We start from the raw sequence: 21191 nt of genomic DNA, 5'->3' as shown, positions 1-21191 counted from the left end.
GGTTAACATTCTCACTACACCCCTAAGGGAATACCTTCATGTGCGTAGTTTCCATAATGGGGTCACTTCTCGGGGTGTTTCCACTGCGACATAGCGCCCAGAAAGCAATCCAGCAAAATCTGCACGCCAAATGGCACTTCCCTTTTTGAGATGTGCAGTGTGCCAAACAGCAGTTTATGACCACATATGAGGTATTTCCGTACTCGGGAGAAGTTGCTTTACAAATGTTGGGTTTCTTTTTTTCCTTTGTTGAGAAAATGCTAAATTGTTAGCTAAATCTACGTCTTGTTGAAGAAAATGACATTTTTTTTTTTCTATTTTCACTGTCCAATTCTAATAAAACTTATGAAAATCCTGAGGGGTCAAAATGCTCCTTACACCACTAGATTAATTCCTCAAGGGGTGTAGTTTCCTAAATGAAGTCACTTTTGGGTAGTTTCCACTGTATTGATCCCTCAGGGGCTTTGCAAATGCGACATGGTGCCAAGAAACCAATCCAGCAAAATCTGCGCTCCAAAAGCCAAATGTGGCACCTTGCCTTCTAAACCCTGCCGTGTGCCCGAACAGCAGTTTATGATCACATATCGGGTATTTACATAATCTTGAAGTTGTTTTACAAATGTTGTGGGGCTTTTTAAACTTTATTCCTTGCGGAAATTTTGATTTGTGTGATTTTTGATATGTCGTTTTAGCGAAAAAAAAAAAAAATCACACCTTATTGGAAAAATGTAAAAAAAATAATTTTCACGTCCAAATACTAATAAAATCTATGATACACCTGTGGGGACAAAATGCTCACTACACCGCTCAAGGAATTCATCTAGAGGTGTAGTTTCAAAAATGGGGTCTTTTTTTTTGGGTGTTTCCTTTTTGTTTTGGCATCACAAGACCTCTTCAAACCTGACATGGTGCCTAAAATATAATCTAATAAAAAGAAGGCCAAAAAATCCTCTAGGTGCTTCTGAGGCCTGTGCTTCAGTCCATTAGCACACTAGGGCAACGTGTGGGATATTTCTAAACTTCGGAATCTGGACAATGAATTGCGTTTCTCTCGTAAAACCTTCTTTGCTTTCGAAATGCTGTTTTGAATACTTTGAGGGGGTGCAGTTTTTAAAATGGGGTGACTTATGGGGGTTTGTTATGTATGGGCCTCTCAAAGCCACTTCTGAAATTTTCTTGAAAATGTGAGAAATTTCTGCTAAAGTTCTAAGCTTTGTAATGTCCTAGAAAAATAAAAGGATGTTTAAAAAACCATGCCAATCCAAAATAGACACATGGGGGATGTTAATTAGCAACTATTTTGTGTGGCATTTACTATTTGTCTTACAAGCAGATACATTTAAACTGATAAAAATGCAAATTTTGCGCTAAATTTTAGTGTTTTTCACAATTAAATACTAATGTATCGACTAAATTTTACCAGTAACAAAGTCCAATGTGTCACGAGAAAACAATCTCAATCGCTTCGTATAGGTAAAAGCATTCTAAAGTTATTACCACATAAAGTGAGAAATACCCCTTGAAAAAGCAATTAAACGTGAAACGCGAGTCGGGGCGCTACACTGGGCACACTGTTTACCTACCACATATGGGTAAGTTACTTTACTTGGGTCATTCATCACTTTTGAAACTTTTTCCTTGGGAATTCTTTGATAGGGCATCTTGCAATAGTAGTGATGGAAGGTTACTTTATCGCATGAACCTTCTGTTGCCCCTTTCCTATGTGGACATTTATCCAGTTTTATTTATGATGCTATTCTATACCCATTGTGCATATGATTACTGACATGGAACTTACCATTTTTAGGTATTGTATATAGGTATTGTATACAACATCTAGGTGTAGCCTATGTATAGCTGTATTCTTATGGGATCCTCTATGTGGTTTTATCCCTTATGTTTTGTTCATTAATAAGAGATTTGATATTTTTCATATTTATACTGAATAGTGCACGACTTCTTGTTCTTATGTTTACAAATGATGCTGTGGAGTTTCTATTTGTTACTATTTAATATTTTTGGAGGTGAGGTACAGTGTTTGGAATCGCCTAGCCAAAGTGGTGGTTGCTCTGCGAGATATATGTTTATGATAAAGTGAAACATGTCAGATTTGAAAAATGAGGCTCTGTCGGGAAGGTCAAAAGTGGCCACAGCGGGAAGGGCTTAAAGACATTTTCTCTGAAAACAACTGTGGCATTATTGTCATTTTGTAATATCTTCAGTATTATTTATGTAGTCAAGTATGTAATTATCATGAAAAGTATTTTAACCTTTTATTATGGATTCGTAGATTTTGCATCTCTGCATTGAAAACCACAATTTATTCTTAACAAAAAGAAAGGTGGATTCGGTTGAGATGCAGCAGATAAAAATGCAAGCCAAAGAAGAAAAAGCCAGGAAGAAGGTTATTATAATGGACCAGATTGTGTGTTTTATGAGATCAGATGATATCTATCTAGAACTCTCTATCTAGAACTCTCTATCTAGAACTCTCTATCTAGAACTCTCTATCTAGAACTCTCTATCTTGAACTCTCTATCCAGATCTCTCTATCTGTGTGAGTTTGTCAACCTCTTCATTGCAGAATAATCATAAAATATTATTGTTGGCATTAATTTCAAATGGTAGAAAATTAGTATCATCACAAGAAACTAACAGACTCTCTGGTTTATTAGAAAGAGCATCAGAGACTAGTGAGGGAGAAACAGCTGAGGGAAGAAGCAGAGAGAGCTAAAGAAGACCTTGAGAGAAGACTGTTCCAAGTAGAAGAGGAGGCAAGGCAAGCCAATGAGGCTTTGGTAAGTGTGTCCACATTGAACTCCGTCAAACCTTCTCTTCCGCGGGTATCACGGACCAGGAGTGTAAATACTAGGTGAGGTGCAGTTACTGAATGCTATGGATGATGGAAGCGGAGAGCGGAATGGGCAGTGGACATTTAGTGAACCTTGAACGACTGAAAAAAGCAAGATGTAATGAACATATGATAATGAGACCAAAATAATCATAAACTTTTCATGTAAAAAATTCACTTGCTGCTGAAGGTGGTCATGTCGCAGTGGGGCTCCATTCCAAGTCTTGCTAAGGGGCCTGATGATTACTTGTTAAGTTCCCATAAGAGACCATCCTACCTAATTCTGGATCAGCGTGCCTGAATTCTTTTGTTTTGTTATATTCCATAGCTCCAGTCTAATGAAGCAGCTGAGTTACTAGCAGAAAAGGCACAGATTGCAGAGGATGAAGCAAAGCTACTAGCTCAGGACGCAGTGGAAGCCAGGCATGAGCTACAACGCCTTGAGTTGGCAGTGTTAAAAAGTAAGGATGAGATGCGGATGATGGAGATAAAAATCAGGGAATCTGATATGATTAAAATGAAACTACTTCAGGAAACTGACAGAAGGTAATTTATCATCTTTTACCTGTTTTCTTTACTTTTTTTGACCAATTTTAATATTTCATGTCTTTTTCTTCATTCATATACATGGCTGTATTCAAAATTCTGTCTGCTCTTGGAAATGGGAGTTTACCTTTACTTTGCTGTCAGACATGTGACCTAAAAGCATAGAATTGTGTAACTGTGATCTGAGCTCCCACAATGCACAGGTCTCTAGCAACAGGAGAACAGCAGAATTTAGCCTTTAACAAACATAAAAAGTAAACCGGTAACTCCAAATCTGTACAAGATTAGTAAATTGAAGACTAAAAAAAATGGATTAAAAGGTTTTCATAATGAAAGGTATTTATTTTGTCAACTTTTTTATATTTTATCGATACATAGAAGCTGCAAAACGCTGCTGTAAGCTAAATCCATCAGTGATCTGGATTGGCGGCTCAGCTGACAGTGGCTCCTGTGTGCTTATGAAACACAATCTAACCCTAATACCGATCAAATCTAAGTTGATCAACTTGTGATCGGTATTCGGGAGTATATTGTGGGCCTCCAAAGGGTTTCCACTACCGGACAACTGATGACCAATCCACCGGATTGGTCATCCGTATATGATATGTGGGGATCCGACAACCAGACCAATCTGCTGCTCCGGCTACTGGACGTCCATGCCGAAAGCAGATGGCTACGGTCACGGAATAGCGGCCGAGCTGCAGTACTGCAGCTCTGCTGCAATGTAATGTACAGAGCCAACTGCTTCTGGTTCCATACACTGCATAGTGTGCAATGACATCCGGTGCCTCGGAACAGCTGATCGGTGTGGGGTTCAGGTGTTGGACCCACACCGATCCGGTGGATAGGTCATCAGTTGTCCGGTAGTGGAAAACCCCTCTTAAGGTCCTTTTAGAACAACAGTAAAATTGTTACGAACAAATGAATAGCAATTTGATCAGGGTCAAACAAGCTTAATTTTAGCATGTATATGATCGCTTAAATATTTTGCAATTGCGATTGGGAGAAACACCGTAACACATCTACTGGTTTATTGTGAAAAAATTAGCGATTCCTTTATACACTTGCAAATTTATTGCCAACAAACGATAATATTTTTGTCAGCAAAAAAGATGCGATCACCAATATACGAACGAAAGATCGATATTCGTTCGATCGCTGACCGTGTTTACACCAGCTCTGATTGTGCACTTTTGCTGCATCTAAAGATTTTTTCGGAAGACCATCTACTCCACTAAAAGGGCCTTTTCCAGGAATACAACATTTTTGCACGAGTACTCTGTTAAAATTAAATAAACGTCCTAATTCTGCATTGTGTCAAAAATCGTAACACATTTGTTCCTATTCCCCCTACCTCTGGCCAGCCGGAAGTTCTGCTTTTCATTCTAGTGTTTTTTGCTTCGACACACGCTCGTGCGCAAGCGTTCTGGAGACAGACCTGTGTCGATTAGATCACTGAGTATCGACACAGGTCTGTCATTGAAGCATAAGCAGAGAATGAACGGCGCTGGCATTGAGGAGGCTGTGGACCAATAGGATGCCTCAAACCCGGGACTTCTGACGTATACCTGGGTTTGAGGCATCCTATTGGTCCACAGCCTCCTCGATGCCTGCGCCGTTCATTCTCTGCTTATGCTTCAATGCCGCCACCATTTACTTTGCATTCATGCTATTCCTCAGTGCTTATGCGCTGCTCGCCCCGAGCACTGAGGAATAGCATGAAAGTGAAGGAAATGGTGCCGGCATTGAAGCATAAGCAGAGAATGAACGGCGCAGGCATTGAGGAGGCTGTGGACAAATAGGATGTCTCAAACCAGGGACTTCTGATGTATACTCGGGTTTGAGGCATTCTATTGGTGCGCAGCCTCCTCAATGCCCGTGCTGTTCATTCTTTGATTTATGTCTTAATGCCCGCCCCATTTTCTTCATGTTCCTTCCTATAACTCAGTGCTCATGCACTGCCCGCCGCAAAAATTGTCTCCTTGGAAAACTCCTTTAAGAGGCTCAAAGGAGTGACTGTCATGTTACTCAACATTTTATGTAAATCTTACCAGTGAGACGTTCACAAATCATTTTTTTTTCTTCTTTAAAACAGAGCAACAGTTAAACACTCAAGCTGCTATCTCCCCTGAGGCCCCCATAAATCTGCATTCTCAGATCAGCTGGGAGTTCGTTAACTGTCATAGGTAGAGTAGATCAGTGTCAACGCAATCATGGGCCAAAATATATTAGACTGAAATTTGTAATGGGTATGTCAACCGATACCCGCCCTCCAGAGATTTATCCAGTTTCCAAATCCTAGGTGATCGATATATATATCTCTGAGAGAAAAGATGATACAAGAGACTATGCCTGTATGCTCAAAATCCTTCTCTGATCTTTATTGATCCGAACAAGTATAGAAGTATGGTGACAGAAAAGGTGTAGGCTTTGATTTCAGCCAATTGTCTACAATATGATAATGACTCTGATTCAGCCAATGAGAATCTTTCAATGCATTATAATGACTCTTCACCCTTCAAGGTGCCACCAGGTGGCCTGTCCCTTATTACATGGGGGAGACACATTTCAGATACACAAGTTCATGTGTCTCTACTTCTTATCTCACTAGAGAATGGAGCCTGCAGATAAGATCGCACAACATTAAATAATTTAAACAAAGCCCTTCTTCAAGGCTGACCCCCTCCCTTATGGTAAACAATGTCATTCTCCATTCTACCAAGGATAATTGATCTGCGCCTTACAAGAATAATAAAAACATTCAACTCAAGAACACATAACATAGAATTGTTTCAAGACAGCAGCTGACTTAGATTGATATATTACTTATTAATCTCAAGATGGCTCCTTCAGGCCACAAGATGGATTCCAATGATCCAAAATGGACGCCTACCATACAAGATGGAGTCCATGCAAAATGTCATCTTTTAAACATATTCTAATCACTTTCACAATCCGCTGCTCCCAGATACTGCTAGCAGAACTTATATCAAGAGGGCTTAAAGGGGGTATTCAGGACTGTAATATTTCTGTGACTGATCAATATTCAGTCGGTGGGGGTGCAACCTCCAACACCCCTGCCAATCAGCTGCATGAAGTGGCCACGCCGCTCCACTTAAATGTTTATCCAGGCGGAGTGCTAAACATTTAGTTGTCTGTGTCCGGTACTGCAGTTCAGCCACTTACACTTGAATAAGACTTAAGCTTCTGTAAGCTGCAGTACCTGGCACAGCTATAACCAAGGTGGGGTATTTTGACTCTTTCATGCACATGCAGCTGATTGGCTATTGAATTGAAGGCCTATGCGTACATTTCTAGAAGGAATAACCGAGATATATCACAACATAGAGTTCTAAGAAAATATGCTCCAGAATTGCAATGTCATGGGGAATACAATTATTAAAACAGACAGGTCCTCTTTAAGTAAGAGTACATTTCAATCTATTTTATTAACTTTCACAGAGAAGTACATGCAATTCTAGGTTATTTATATTTTCAACTGTGTAGTATGATTATTTCAGTCACTCTCCACAATCCGCAATCCCCTTTCACCACTGACAAATTTACTTGCGGTGGTTGGATCAAAAATACTGCCTGTTCCTAAAAATAAATTGAAATATTACATATGAACCATTATGGGGCTACCAAAGAATTTTTATTGATTGTGTAATGACGGGGGTGGGGAGACAGACAAGTGAGTCCTAATCTACCCGCCACTCAGTCTCTGCCTACTTGCAACGACCCGCCCTAGGCGACGGGGTACAACTGGGCGACGGTCCCTACGCTCAATAAGTGCATGACAGACAAACAGACAAGGGTACACAGAGCTAGGGGGAGAAAGGGACAGTTGCCCACGGCAACACCGTGAGCAACAAGAGAAGTGAACAAGCCGAGTCAAACCAGGAGTGTACGAGGTACCAAACGCAGAGCAGGAGAGTACTTAGCAAGCCGGGGTCAATATGAAGCAAGGACAATAGTACAAGAAGCTGCAGCAGGGCCAGGAAACCAAACGAGAAGAAATCACAAGCAAGGAGGAACAGGAAAGGCAGGTATAAATAGACAGAGGGCGGGAGCTAGCTCCGTCTGGCCAGGCTGTGATAGGCTCTCCCACTCCTAAGCCTGCCACCCTGAGTGGTGGAAGATGGAGTCAGTCTCACAGACATAGAAGCAGGTGCAGACTGATTATCTATGGGCGTTAACCCCGAAGCTGTGCCTGGCAGATCCTTTACAGATTGACTGTATTTTTTAAAAAAAAGCTTAAAGGGGTTTTCCAGGGATACCTATTTGTTGTACTTCTACTCAATGTCTAAATTAAATAAACTCCTGACGAAGCTGGTCTGTTTGGCGAAACGCGCGTCGGGGCGGTCTTCAGTTCCTGGTTCATCGGTCCCACTCCCACAGTGCCTCACGGTATGTGCTGATTTAACACTCCTGTTGTTGCTCTGGTTTGGATTGCCTTTATCTTTTTGGATGCATCATCCCCAGACTTTGTGTCATAGCTGGCACATGTTCTATTGTGCAATATTCATTCTTCCATCCCTGGCATATTTACTGCAGTACATACATATGAGCATATTCTACTTTGTGTTTTATGTATGCCTTATTGTGTGTTATTGAGTGTATTCCGTTTACCCAGGTGATTGTCTCTGTCTCTGTAGGCCATTGGTCTATTTCATCTGACAACTCTGCTTTTCCTTCGTTCATATTCCATTTTTTTATTCTGCGTTGTATCATTGTCTATTCTATCTAATAAAGATTTTCTACTTTTGTACAATTTTGTGTATATTGCATTTTGTCGGGGGTTTCTGTTCCCCCATGGTCCGTGTTTAGGTTGTCTGTAAATGAAATAAACTTCCTAATATAAATTGTGTCAAAAATCAGAACACATTTGTTTCTATTCCCCCTACCTCTGGCCAGCCGGAAGTTCTGCTTTTCATTCATGTGTTTTTTTACTTCGACACATGCTCGTGCATGATCGTTATTATGCAGACAGACCGGTGTCGATACCTCACTGATTATCGACACAGGTCTATCATTGAAGCATAAGCTAAGAACGAACAGCGCTGGCATTGAGGGGGCTGTCTTCCAATAGGATGCCTCAAACCTGGGACTTTTGACGTAGACCCGGGTTTGAGGCATCCTATTGGTCCACAGCCTCCTCGATGCCCGCCCCGTTCATTCTTTGATTATGCTTCAATGCCCGCCCCATTTTTTTTTGTCCTTTCAGAAAACTCTGTGCTCGTGCACTGCCCATAGCAAAAATTATGTCTCTCTGGAAAACCCCTTTTAAAGTGAATATCCACCTTTTTAAACAGTGTATATTTTTTTTAAATCTCAATGGGTCTACAAATTTGTGCTGATTTTAATTTCTCAATATATTTCCAGAGCGGTTGGAACTCATTTTCTCTGTTACAGACCTCCAAAACCCCTGCGTATACGTAGTTAAATCTTAACCCCTTCCCGACATTTGACGTACATGTACGTCATGGAAAGTACTGACTTCCCGCATCTTGCCGTACATGTACGTCAAACGTTTGGCACCGGCTCAGAAGCTGAGCCGGTCCCATCATCACCGGATCTCAGCTGTATCTTACAGCTGACATCCGACTGTAACGGCGGGGACCGAAATTAGCTTCGATCCCCGCCATTAACCCCTTAAGTGCAGCGCTCAAACGCGATCGCTGCACTTAAGGTGTTTGCAGCTCATCGGAACCCCAGTAATGAAATTGCCGGGGTTCCGGTGGCTGCAATGGCAACCGGAGGCCTAATACTGGCCTCCCGGTCTGCCTAGCACCGAAGCCGGTCAAGATCCGCCCGGCGGCGGAGCCTGATCGGCTTCCGTAGCTGCCGGCAAGATGGCGCCGGGTCAGGAGCTGATCCGGCGTCATCAGCGGTGGAAGTCAGCTGTACTGTACAGCTGACATCCACCTGTAACGGCAGGAACCGGAGCTAGCTCCGATCCCTGCCATTAACCCCTTCGATGCAGCAATCGAAAGCGATTGCTGCATCGTAGCGGTTACAAGCAGATCGCCAGCCCTGACAGGCAATCGGGACTGGCGACTGCTGTTATGGCAACAGGAGACACAATGGTCTCCTGCTCTGCCATTACGGAAGCCGATTTAGGCCCCGCCGGGAGGCGAAGCCTAAACGGCTTGCTGTCAGTGAATGACTGACAGATCTAATACATTGCACTACATAGGTAGTGCAATGTATTAGAAAAAAAAAAATCTGACCGTTGGACCTTCAAGTCCCCTAGTGGGACTTGAGAAAAAGTGTAAAAAAAGTATAAAAAAGTGTAAAAAAAAGTGCGAAAAATAAAAGTTTGAAAACAATAAAAGTTTCAAGTAATCAAATAACACACAATCCCCCTTTTACTCTTATCAAGTCCTTTATTATTGAAAAATAATAATAAACCATATGTATTTGGTATCGCCACGACCGTAACGACCGGAGGTATCAAAATATTATATTATTTATTGCACGCGGTGAACAGCGTAAAAAAAACCCGTAAAAAACGTTACCAGAGTTTCTGTTTTTTAGTCACTTTGCCCTACAAATATTACAATAAAAAGTGATCAAAAAGTCGCACGTATCCAAAAATGGTACCTATAAAAACTATAGCTCGTCCCGCAAAAAACAAGCCCTCATACAACTCCGTCGACAAAAAAATTAAAACGTTATGGTTCTCACAACTTGGCGACAGAAAAAATACATTCTTTTTACAAAAGTAATTTTATTGTGCAAAAAGTTGTAAAACATAAAAAAGTTCTATAAATGAGGTATCGCCGGAATCGTACTGACCCGCAGAATAAAGGTAACATGTAGTTTATAATGCGTGGTGAACTCTGTATAAAAAAAACCCAAAAAAAGCTGTGCCAGAATTGCGTTTTTTGGTTTACCTGGCATCCCAAAAAATAGGATAAAAGGTGATCAAAAAGTCACATGTACCCCAAAATGGTACCAATAATAACTACAGCTCGTCCCGCAACAAACCAGCCCTCATACCGCTACGTCTATGAAAAATAAAATTAGTTATGGCTCCAATAAGTCAGGAAATAAAAAAATATGCAGTTGTGCCCGAGGAGAACATTTCTTCTGTTTCAAGAGGCGATTTATCAAGGACCTAAAATTAGGGAACCAGGAAGGGAGGGCCCAATCATATCCGATGGAAGCGACGGTGCCCGTATTATACCAGGATAATACTTTCCCAGCAAAATTCCCCAAACTACAAAGGCGCGGAGTGTGGACCAAAAGGGGGATAAGAAATGACACCATTTATCAGTGCGACACCGGCTTGTGCAGAAAGGATTGCTTCACAGCGTAACACACATCTATGGATTATTTTTATTTTTTTATACCACCTGACTATGCCCCTTATATACTCCGCCCCGCTTACATGTACCCCCACATTATAAAACACCAGCAATACTCAAACAAATATAGTACCAAGCAAAATCCGCTCTCCAAAAGCCAAATGGTGCTCCCTCGGCCCTGAACCCTACAGCGTGCCCAAACAGCAGTTTCCTTCAACATATATGGCACCGTCATACCCGTGAGAACCCTTTTAACAATTTTTGTGGTGTGTGTCTCCAGCGTCATAAGCTGGGCACGACATATTTGCCACTGAATGGCATATCTAGGGAAAAATATAAATTTTTAATTTGCACCATCCGCAGCGCATTCATTTATGGAAAAGACCTGTGGGGTGAAAATGCTCACTACACCCCTTAATAAATGCCTTGAGGGGTGCAGTTCCATAATGGGGTCACTTATCAGGGGTTTCTTTTTATTATTTCACATCTGAGCCTCTGCAGTTGTGAACCAATACTTTGTAAATCGCCAAATTAGGCCTCCACTCCGCATGGTACTCTTCACTTCTGAGCCCTGTCATATGTCCAGACAAAAGATTAGGGCCACATGTAGGGTGTTTCTAAAACCGGGAAACACCGCATAATAATTAGAGAGCTGTCTTGTTATGGTGGCACAAGCCGGGCACCACATATTGGCATATCTATGGAAAAAAATCCCATTTTCACTCTGCAACATTGAGCGCACACTAATTTCTACAAAACACCTGCAGGGTTAAAATGCTTACTACACCCCTTGGTAAATGCATTGAGGGGTGTAGTTTACAAAATGGGGTCACTTCTGGGGGGTTTCCACTGTTTTGGGCCCACAGGTGCCCAGAAACCAATCCAGCAACATCTGCACTCCAAATGGCGGTCCTTCCCTTCTGAGCCCTGCCGTTTGCCCAAACAGCAGTTTATGACCACATATGGGGTATTGCCGTACTCGGGAGAAATAGCTTTACAAATGTTGGGTTCTTTTTTTCCTTTATTTGTTGAGAAAATGAAAAAATTTGCGCTAAAGCTACGTCTTATTGAAGAAAAAGGACTGTTTTTATTTTCACTGCCTAATTCTAATAAATTCTATGAAACATCTGTGGGGTCAAAATGCTCACTACACCCCTAGATGCATTCTTCAAGAGGTGTAGTTTCCTAAATGGAGTCCCTTTTTGGGCGTTTTCATTGTTTTGTCCCCTCAGGGGCTTTGCAAATGTGACCTGGCCTCCGCAAATCATTCCTGCTTAATGTGATCTCAAAAAGCCAAATAGCGCTCTTTCCCTTCTAAGCCCTGCCGTGTGTCCAAACAGCCGTTTATTACCACATGTGGGGTATTGTTTTACTCGGGAGAAATTGCTTTACAAATTTTGTGGTGCTTTTTCTCCTTTAGTCCTTCTGGAAATGAGAAAAAATTAGCTAAACCTACATTTTCTTTGAAAAAATGTAGATTATTATTTTCAGGGCCTACTTCCAATAATTTCTGCAAAAAAACTGTGGTGTCAAATCGCTCACTATACCCCTAGATAATTTCCTCAATGGGTGTTGTTTCCAAAATGGGGTCACTTGTGGGGGGTTTCCACTGTTTTGTCCCCTCAGGGGCTTTGTAAATGTAACATGGCCTCCGCAAACCATTCCTGCTAAATTTGAGTTCCAAAAGCCAAATGGCGCTCTTTCCCTTCTCAGCCTCGCCGTGTGTCCAAACAGCCGTTTATTACCACATGTGGGGTACTGTTTTACTCGGGAGAAATTTCTTTACAAATTTTATGGTGATTTTTCTCCTTTAGTCCTTGTGGAAATGAAAAAAAATTAGCTAAACCTACATTTTATTTGAAAAAATGTAGATTTTCATTTTCACAGCCTACTTGCAAAAATTTCTGCAAAAAACCTGTGGGGTCAAAATGCTCACTATACCCCTAGATAATTTCCTCAAGGGGTATAGTTTCCAAAATGGGGTCACTTGTTTGGGGTTTTCACTGTTTTGTCCCCTCAGGGGCTTTGTAAATGTAACATGGCCTCCGCAAACCATTCCTGCTAAATTTGAGTTCCAAAAGCCAAATGGCGCTCTTTCCCTTCTCAGCCTCGCCGTGTGTCCAAACAGCCGTTTATTACCACATGTGGGGTACTGTTTTACTCGGGAGAAATTTCTTTACAAATTTTATGGTGATTTTTCTCCTTTAGTCCTTGTGGAAATGAAAAAAAATTAGCTAAACCTACATTTTATTTGAAAAAATGTAGATTTTCATTTTCACAGCCTACTTCCAATAATTTCTGTAAAAAACCTGTGCGGTGAAAATGCTCACTACACCCCTAGATAATTTCCTTGAGGTGTCTAGTTTCCCAGATGGGGTCACTTTTGGGGGATTTTGACTGTTTTGGCACCGCAAGAGCCCTTCAAACCTGACATGGTGCCTAAAATATATTCTAACAAAAATAAGGCCCCAAAATCCACTAGGTGCTCCTTTGCTTCTGAGGCCGGTGTTTCAGTCCAGTAGCACGCTACGGCCACATGTGGGATATTTCCTAAAACTGCAAAAACTGGGCAACAAATATTGAGTTGCATTTCTCTGGTAAAACCTTCTGTGTTATAAAAAAAATTGTATTAAAAATGTATTTCTGCAGAAAAATATGAAATTTGTAAATTTCACCTCTACTTTGCTTTAATTCCTGTGAAATGTTTAAAGGGTTAAGACATTTTCTAAATGCTGTTTTGAATACTTTGAGGGGTGAAGTTTTTAAAATGGGGTGACTTTTTTGGGGTTTCTAATATATAAGGCCCTCAAAACCACTTCACAACTGAACTGGCCCCTGTAAAAATAGCCTTTTGAAATTTTCTTGAAAATGTGAGAAATTGCTGCTAAAGTTCTAAGCCTTGTGAGGTCATAGAAAAATAAAAGGATGTTCAAAAAACGATGCCAATCTAAAGTAGACATATGGGGGATGTTAATTAGCAACAATTTTGTGTATTATAACTGCCTGTCTTACAAGCAGATACATTTAAATTGAGAAAAATGCTAATTTTTGCAATTTTTCGCTAAATTTTGGTGTTTTTCGCAATTAAATACTGAACATATCGAGCAAATTTTGCCAGTAACATAAAGTCCAATGTGTCACGAGAAAACAATCTCAGAATCGCTTGGATAGGTGAAAGCATTCCGGAGTTATTACCACATAAAGTGACACATGTCAGATTTGAAAAATGAGGCTCTGTCAGGAAGGTCAAAAGTGGCTAAAGAGGGAAGGGGTTAAAGCATTATGGGGAGCTTAGGAGCTTATTGCATGCTGTTTATACATTGAATTCAATAATGGCACAGTATGCAGTAAGCTCATAAGCTCCCTCTAGTGGAGGCAGAATCTTATCTTTTAGCTTTTCTGGGAACTCTGAGAAAAGGAGCTCAAACCACTACAAACTTAGAATTCTAGTGCATTTCGCTTTGCAAATTGCTCACTGTGTATAAATGTTGCCCAGACTTTCCCTTTAAATACTCAGATACTGTGTGAACAGATTTCCTTTCTTTTTAATTTTATTATTCATTTTCATAGCCTGATTTTTTTGATAATTTACATAGGATTACTGCACTTTGCGGAGTTGGAAAATTTGTTTATAGATCGTAACAGTCTTGTGTATTCACCGAAAACCATTAGTATTCTATTTCTGTTAATATTATTTTTATTCTTGCTTTATTGACAGAGCAAAGGAAGCTGAGCTGTTAGAGCTGGACTTACAGAAAGCCAGAGAAGCAGAGCGGATGGCAAAGCATAGGCTCCTAGAACAGGGCACTCTTTGCCAACCTGTAAGTAGACCTGGTGATGGTCAATGGGCATGAGTGGGGGTTGTAGAGTACTAGGTGAATGAATCATTAAAACATGGTGAAATAATGCTGCATGCAGATATACTGTATGATTTAATAATCTTTTCTGCTACCAAACCCTATCCTGTTGTTCCCAGCTTAACATTACAGGAGGGGAAATCTCTGTTTTATTTTTGTTTTGTTGTACATTTTTATAATAACAGAAGTAATAATTTTTCATTTATATTATTTTAGCAGCTCACAAAAGTTCTTCCACAGGATACTTCAGAAAATGGATATGACCATAAGATGCTCCGACGAGATGTAGATACCGAATACAAGAGGCTATCACTAGAAATAGAAAGGGAGCGGTATGTTGTATAAAGTTATAAACAAGTTTGGCTCTGTTCACACTATGCTCATTGTGTTCATTCCACGAATACGGTGGGAAAACATCTCAATGTTTAGCCCCAACATATGCAACTGTATGCCCTACAATTGCGTGATTCGTCCATTGACTCCCATTGTAAAAGTAAATGTATACAGTGCAGGTTTTTTTTTTTTTGCGGGATTCTCTTATAGAAAAGCATAGCTGTCTGTGCTTTTCCATATATTGAAAAAAGAGGTATACTAACATATACCGGCTGAACGTATGCCAAAAGGACACTCTTTTGGCATACATTGGGCCCATTATAGGCTAATTTTAGATAGCTGTTGATTTTCCCCCCACCTTTCATACATATGCACCATCAGCCAAGCCTATGTGCATGTGGAGAAGGGAGTAATGCTGTGGTATATCTCCTTACAAACAAAAGGATCGGGCATGTTCAAATCCAACAGCTCTATCTATATCTCCCTGACATCTGCCGTCGGCGGGAGAGTCATGACTCAGCCGTACACATTAGATTAATATGGGAGGAACCCACCGAATCTATTGTATATGGCCACCTTAAGGATATGTTCAGCGTATATGATGGGAGCATTCCAGGTGTAGGCACAGAACAAATGTGCTGTGAAAATAGTCTAAGACAAAGCATTTAAAAGTATAGCGATTAATAGAATGATTGGATTCGACATAGAGAATTGAAACAAAATATAATGCTATAATTGTTAAGGATCTGCCAGGCACAGCTTCTGTATCCACGCCCATAGGTAATCAGTCTGCACCTGCTTCTATGTCTGTGAGACTGACTCCATCTTCCACCACTCAGGATGGCAGGCTTAGGAGTGGGAGAGCCTATCACAGCCTGGCCAGACGGAGCTAGCTCCCGCCCTCCGTCTATTTATACCTGCCTTTCCTGTTCCTCCTTGATTGTGATTCTTCTCTGTTGGTACCCTGGCCCTGCTGCAGCTTCTTGAACTACTTGTCCCTGCTTCGTATTGACCCTGGCTTACTGACTACTCTTCTGCTCTGCGTTTGGTACCTCGTACACTCCTGGTTTGACTCGGCTTGTTCACTACTCTTGTTGCTCAGGGTGTTGCCGTGGGCAACTGCCCCGCTTCCCTTTGTTCTGTGTTTCCTTGTCTGGTTGTCTGTCGTGCACTTACTGAGTGTGGGGACCGTCGCCCAGTTGTACCCCGTCGCCTAGGGCGGGTCGTTGCAAGTAGGCAGGGACTGAGTGGCGGGTAGATTAGGGCTCACTTGTCTGTTTCCCTATCCCTATCATTACAATAATAAAAGAAAAGTACAGTGTATTTTAGTGCAGGATATTGTTATTGCATGTATTTTTCAGAAAATGTTTATCCTTTTCTCATTCCTGCACAATGAAGCAAATGGCTATTCAACATGCAGCAGAATTTAAAGGTCCACCTTCCCTACAAATGTTTTAAGTTGTACAATGCATTTTAAATTAAAAAAGAAAAAGGCAAGTGTACAGATGGTCTTAATTAATCATCACCTATGTTTCCATGGTAACAGACTACAAACCTGCAGTCATACTCCCTTCCACCTGACCCATAATTCTTACTAACTTACATTTTGTAGGTTAGCAAGATGTAGGGAACAGATGGATGGCAATATGAAAGCAGGATCAGACCACACAGAGTTTTTGCAGTTTGTGTGCACTGTGTCAGTTTGCCAACACAGACATGATGGTGCCCGCATCTCATCCCGCCCGGCATCCGGTGTACGGAACTGCGCATGTCTTCGCTGGCCACACGCTCACCATGTGACACCCAACACAAGATGGCCGGCCTACACACACATGCGCACAGTATGGTAGGTGCTAGCAAAGACATGAAAAGTACTGGCAGAGTTGTGGGCAATCGACATCTGATGTGTATATTGTCTATATGCATAAAAAGAATGGGGGAAAAAAGAGATAAAAAGAAAAGATTGTTCCCTTCCATGTATATTGTCTCTGCTTTTAATTAACATTGAGATGTATAAATGTATATTCTGATATGATATAACGTGTAATCATACTATATATGTTGCATGTATTTTTTTTACTAAATATTTACATACTATGTATGTTGGACAGCTATCTCAAGTCTTTCGTCTGGATTAGATCATTTTCATATTGTCGTTTTTTTTTTTTTTTTTTAGCATTTCATGAATTTGCCAATGTATTGTATATTTTATGTGATAAATGATTCTTTAGATTGAATGATCAATGTACTTTATATATGCACGTAGACACTTTACACGTCAGATGTTGATTGCCCACAACTGAATACGTATCACATGTTCGCCAGCACATATGGTGTGTACATACGCCTGTTCGGAGAGTCTTGTCTTTTCGTTTTGGGTGTCACATGACGTGTGGTGGATAACCTCCATCCAATGTGTGGTTACTAATTTTGGAATTGATGCAGCATGAGATATAATTATTTTTGCTAAAGGCACAACATGCATTTTTATTGTCTCATACTGCAATGTTTATATACTTTGTGTACTTGTATGGATTAGTATTTATGCTTAACCCTGCACCATATCTTGTCCTTTATTATTGTATGTTTTTCATGGGTGTTTTTAAAGTGCTTTTTTGGCTGCGTTTATAGATACATTTATATGATCCACTTACATAAATTGTTTTATATTTTGTATGTGTTATTTTCTCAAGTGGTATATGTTTTATGGTGATACATAGGTCTGCATAGAAGGTGTAGACACAAAACAATAGATTTTTATTAGAATTATTTGCCAAGTTAAAAAAATTGGATGTGAAGGTGGAACTACCTTTTTAAGAGCAGGATGTAATAATATAGAAATGAATTATTTACAGTAACAATAATACAATTTTGGAATTGCCTACCACAAGAGAGTAAATTCACAAAAAAGAGGTCACTATAAAAAATTATTAATGACTAATGCTATTGAAAATTATAGCAAGAGCTCATGATGTTTAATTAATCCAGGGAGATTATCTGAATGCCCTTGTGGAGTCAGGACTAGGGCTTTTTAATGTTGGACTAATCTACGTAGCTATGTAACCGGTAAACCTTGTAACCCACATCTCTGATTTGCACAGGATGGACTACCTTGAAAAGAGTAAACAACTAGAAAATCAGCTAAATGAACTCAAGTTAGAAATTCAGGTCTTGAAACAGGAGGACCGTCATATGAATACACCCTGCCTTTGGAAAGGAAATCTAAGATCTAAATATAATTTGCATGGAAGTGTAAGTCAATCCTTTACACATAAATTTACACGGTTAGTCGGATCTCCGCTGATTAACCCCTTTCCGCCCCATGATGTACATATACATCGTGGGAACTGTTCAGTTCTTACAAAATTACGTAAATGTACGTCATATTACACAGCCGACACCTTGTTCTAACGGATTTGGCACCTAAGATGCTGCAGCCAATGCTGACTGCAGCATCTTAGTGGTTTACAGAGGGAGAGAGCTCCCTATGTCAGCCCATCACCCCCCTTGTAACTGGACCGCGGGGTGCCAAGGGGTTGCTGTGGCAGCCGGGGGCCTAACAATGGCCCCTTGTCTGCCACCTTAGCACATCTATTAGGGCCCTAGTTATGCTGACAGGCATATAACATACTGCAATACAGAAGTATTGCAGTGTGTTACATCACTGGACACCTAGTCTAGTCCCCTAGTGGGAGAAAAAAAAACAAATGGCAAAAAAGTTAAAATGTGGAAAAATCTTTAAATAAAGAAATAAAGCATTTTTATTGAGGAAAAACTTTTGTTTATTATGTAACAAAAACACATCTAGATATGTAGAGATCTCAATATATCTATATCTATCTCCTATCTATCTATTAGACCAAAAAAGAGACCGCACTCCAACATAGTGGATGAAAACGGTGATGTGTTTAATCCTCGTTTTCATCCACTACTTTGGAGTGCTGTCTCTTTTTTTGTCTATTGTATTTCCAAGGGCTCTTAGCCTGAGCCTAGGAGGATTTGCATCCACCACTGGAGCTGTGCTGCTTTTCTATTTTTTTCTATATTGACAGATATCTATATGAAAACGACATGTTTGGTATCGTCGCGTACGTATATTATCAGGTTATTTAACCCACACTGTGAATGCAGTAAAAAAAAAACAAAAAAAAAACATTCAAATATAGTTGCTGTTTTTGTGTTTGTTTTTTTGGTTATTTCCGCCTCACAAAAAAAATACTAAAAAGCGACCAAAAAGTCATATGTACCCCAACATGTTTGACCACACAAAAACAAATGATTTTTAAGTAGTAAAAACGTAAACGAAATAAATTTAGTAATGTTAACATGTAACTTTAAAGCGCACGGTGAATGCTTGTAAACAAATCTCAAAAAACAATGGCAGAATTGCTTTTTCTTCTACCCCCAAATTTATTTTTTTAAACAAAAGTTATACAATACATTATATGTATCCCAAAATAATAGCATTCATAAATAGTCTACATGCAGAAAAACTCTCATTCGGCTATGTCAACGGAAAAGAAAAAAGTTCTAACCCTTGGAATGCGATGAAGATGAAAAAACTAAAATAATTTCTGCGTCCTAAAGGCCAAAATAGGCCACGTCCTTAATTTCTTAAACGTTGATATCCTATCCTAAGGGTAGGCCATCTGTGTTTATCTCAGAAAACCCCTTTAGGCCAGGATCACACAGTTTTGATGCAGTATTTTGTGGAATTTTTGTTTAATTTTTTTGGGCCAAACGTAGGAATGGATACAAAAGAAAGGAGATGCATCAGTCTTTTCTTTATACCTTTCCTTCCTTTTGGATCCACTTCTGGCTTTGGCTAAAAAACGGTACCAAATACTGCACCAGACACTGTATCAAAACTCTGTGCGTGATCCTGGCCTTAAGGGTATGTGCACACACACTAATTACGTCCGTAATTGACGGACGTATTTCGGCCGCAAGTACCGGACCGAACACAGTGCTGGGAGACGGGCTCCTAGCATCATAGTTATGTACGATGCTAGGAGTCCCTGCCTCTCCGTGGAACTACTGTCCCGTACTGAAAACATGATTACCGTACGGGACAGTTGTCCTGCAGAGAGGCAGGGACTCCTAGCATCGTACATAACTATGATGCTAGGAGCCCGGCTCCCTGCACTGTGTTCGGTCCGGGATTTGCGGCCGAAATACGTCCGTCAATTACGGACGTAATTAGTGTGTGTGCACATACCCTTAGTCTTATTAGTGCATTATTTTTAATGCAGTTATTGTAGCCACAACCAGGAGTTCATTGCAAAAGTATATAAGATAGATTCTACTTCTCCATGTTTTTTTTAATCCACTCCTAGTTTGTGGCTTTTAAAACTGCACCAAAATTGCACTGTGTGAATATACCCGAATACTTTTTCCTTTCTTTTGGATCCACTCCTGGCTTTGAATCAAAAAATGACCACATAAACTGCATGTATGATTCCAGCCTTTATATTTTAAATGGTCTTATTTTTCAAGGATACCTTGCTGATGCAAACACACCAGAGGGAGCCAGTAAGTCCTTACTACTTTCCGCCAGTTGGCACTATTCCCAGTTGTATGGATCCAGACCGGATTCCCTTTAGTACTCCAGTCCGGATGGTACACACACTGCCTAGCAAGATTAATGGCAGAGAAAACCTACAGAATGCCAGGAAGGTAAAGTTTACCACCAATTTATGTTGTTAGCACTTATATAACTGGAGCATTAGGCTTTATTCAGATGAATGTGTGTGTGAAATTGCACCTGTGTGGGACCCGTTTTCACGGATCCCTCATAGACTATTGAGGGATACGTGAAAACTGACAAAAAATAGGACGTCCTATTTTTTTACGGGCCGTTCCGTTAAAACAACGGCAGTGTGAATAGCCCCATAGAAATACATACAGCCGTGTGATGGCCGTTGTAAATCGTGCGTGTGACTGACGTTTTTTTATGTTCGTCTGAATAAAGCCTTAGATCTATAAATATGCTCTAATAAATACTACATATTAAAGGGACAAGAAAATATATTTGAGGTGCAATTTGTATGTGCCCATAAATTACAGTGCTTATTTTATGGATGTTCATTAACAAAGTTTACTCAATCCCACAATTGTGAGCTATTTATACGAAATTATTTTTTTATAAATGCACAGTACACACATTTAGCTGGAGATGCACTTTGAACAAGTAAATAAAAACAGATTTCAATGTTATTTCTTGCATCATTTTAGGTAGAGAAATGTGATTTAGACATCATATACATTTAAGGATTCCTTACATATCTAGAC

The 21191-nt window shown here is 40.3% G+C and overlaps 1 protein-coding gene across 2 annotated transcripts in view; it reads left to right on the top strand.

The window, feature by feature from the left end:
* LOC142740985 (merlin-like) overlaps positions 1-21191 on the top strand; it is a 76121-nt gene extending 54930 nt beyond the window's left edge. Inside the window, exons 10-17 of one of the 2 annotated variants that reach the window (XM_075850387.1) lie at positions 2291-2404; positions 2676-2798; positions 3180-3397; positions 14429-14531; positions 14784-14899; positions 18002-18152; positions 20397-20576; positions 21135-21191. In XM_075850387.1, the coding sequence (XP_075706502.1) occupies positions 2291-2404; positions 2676-2798; positions 3180-3397; positions 14429-14531; positions 14784-14899; positions 18002-18152; positions 20397-20576; positions 21135-21170 (1041 nt within the window). In that variant the 3' untranslated portion in view covers positions 21171-21191. Of the gene's footprint in view, positions 1-2290; positions 2405-2675; positions 2799-3179; positions 3398-14428; positions 14545-14783; positions 14908-18000; positions 18153-20396; positions 20577-21134 lie in introns of both variants that reach the window. The other variant, XM_075850388.1, reaches the window with a different exon arrangement.

Source organism: Rhinoderma darwinii, chromosome 2, assembly GCF_050947455.1.
Source record: "Rhinoderma darwinii isolate aRhiDar2 chromosome 2, aRhiDar2.hap1, whole genome shotgun sequence".
Classification (NCBI taxonomy): Eukaryota; Metazoa; Chordata; class Amphibia; order Anura; family Rhinodermatidae; genus Rhinoderma; species Rhinoderma darwinii.
The sequence above is the reverse complement of the archived record's forward strand: the minus strand, read 5'-3'. Positions and strand labels throughout refer to the sequence as shown.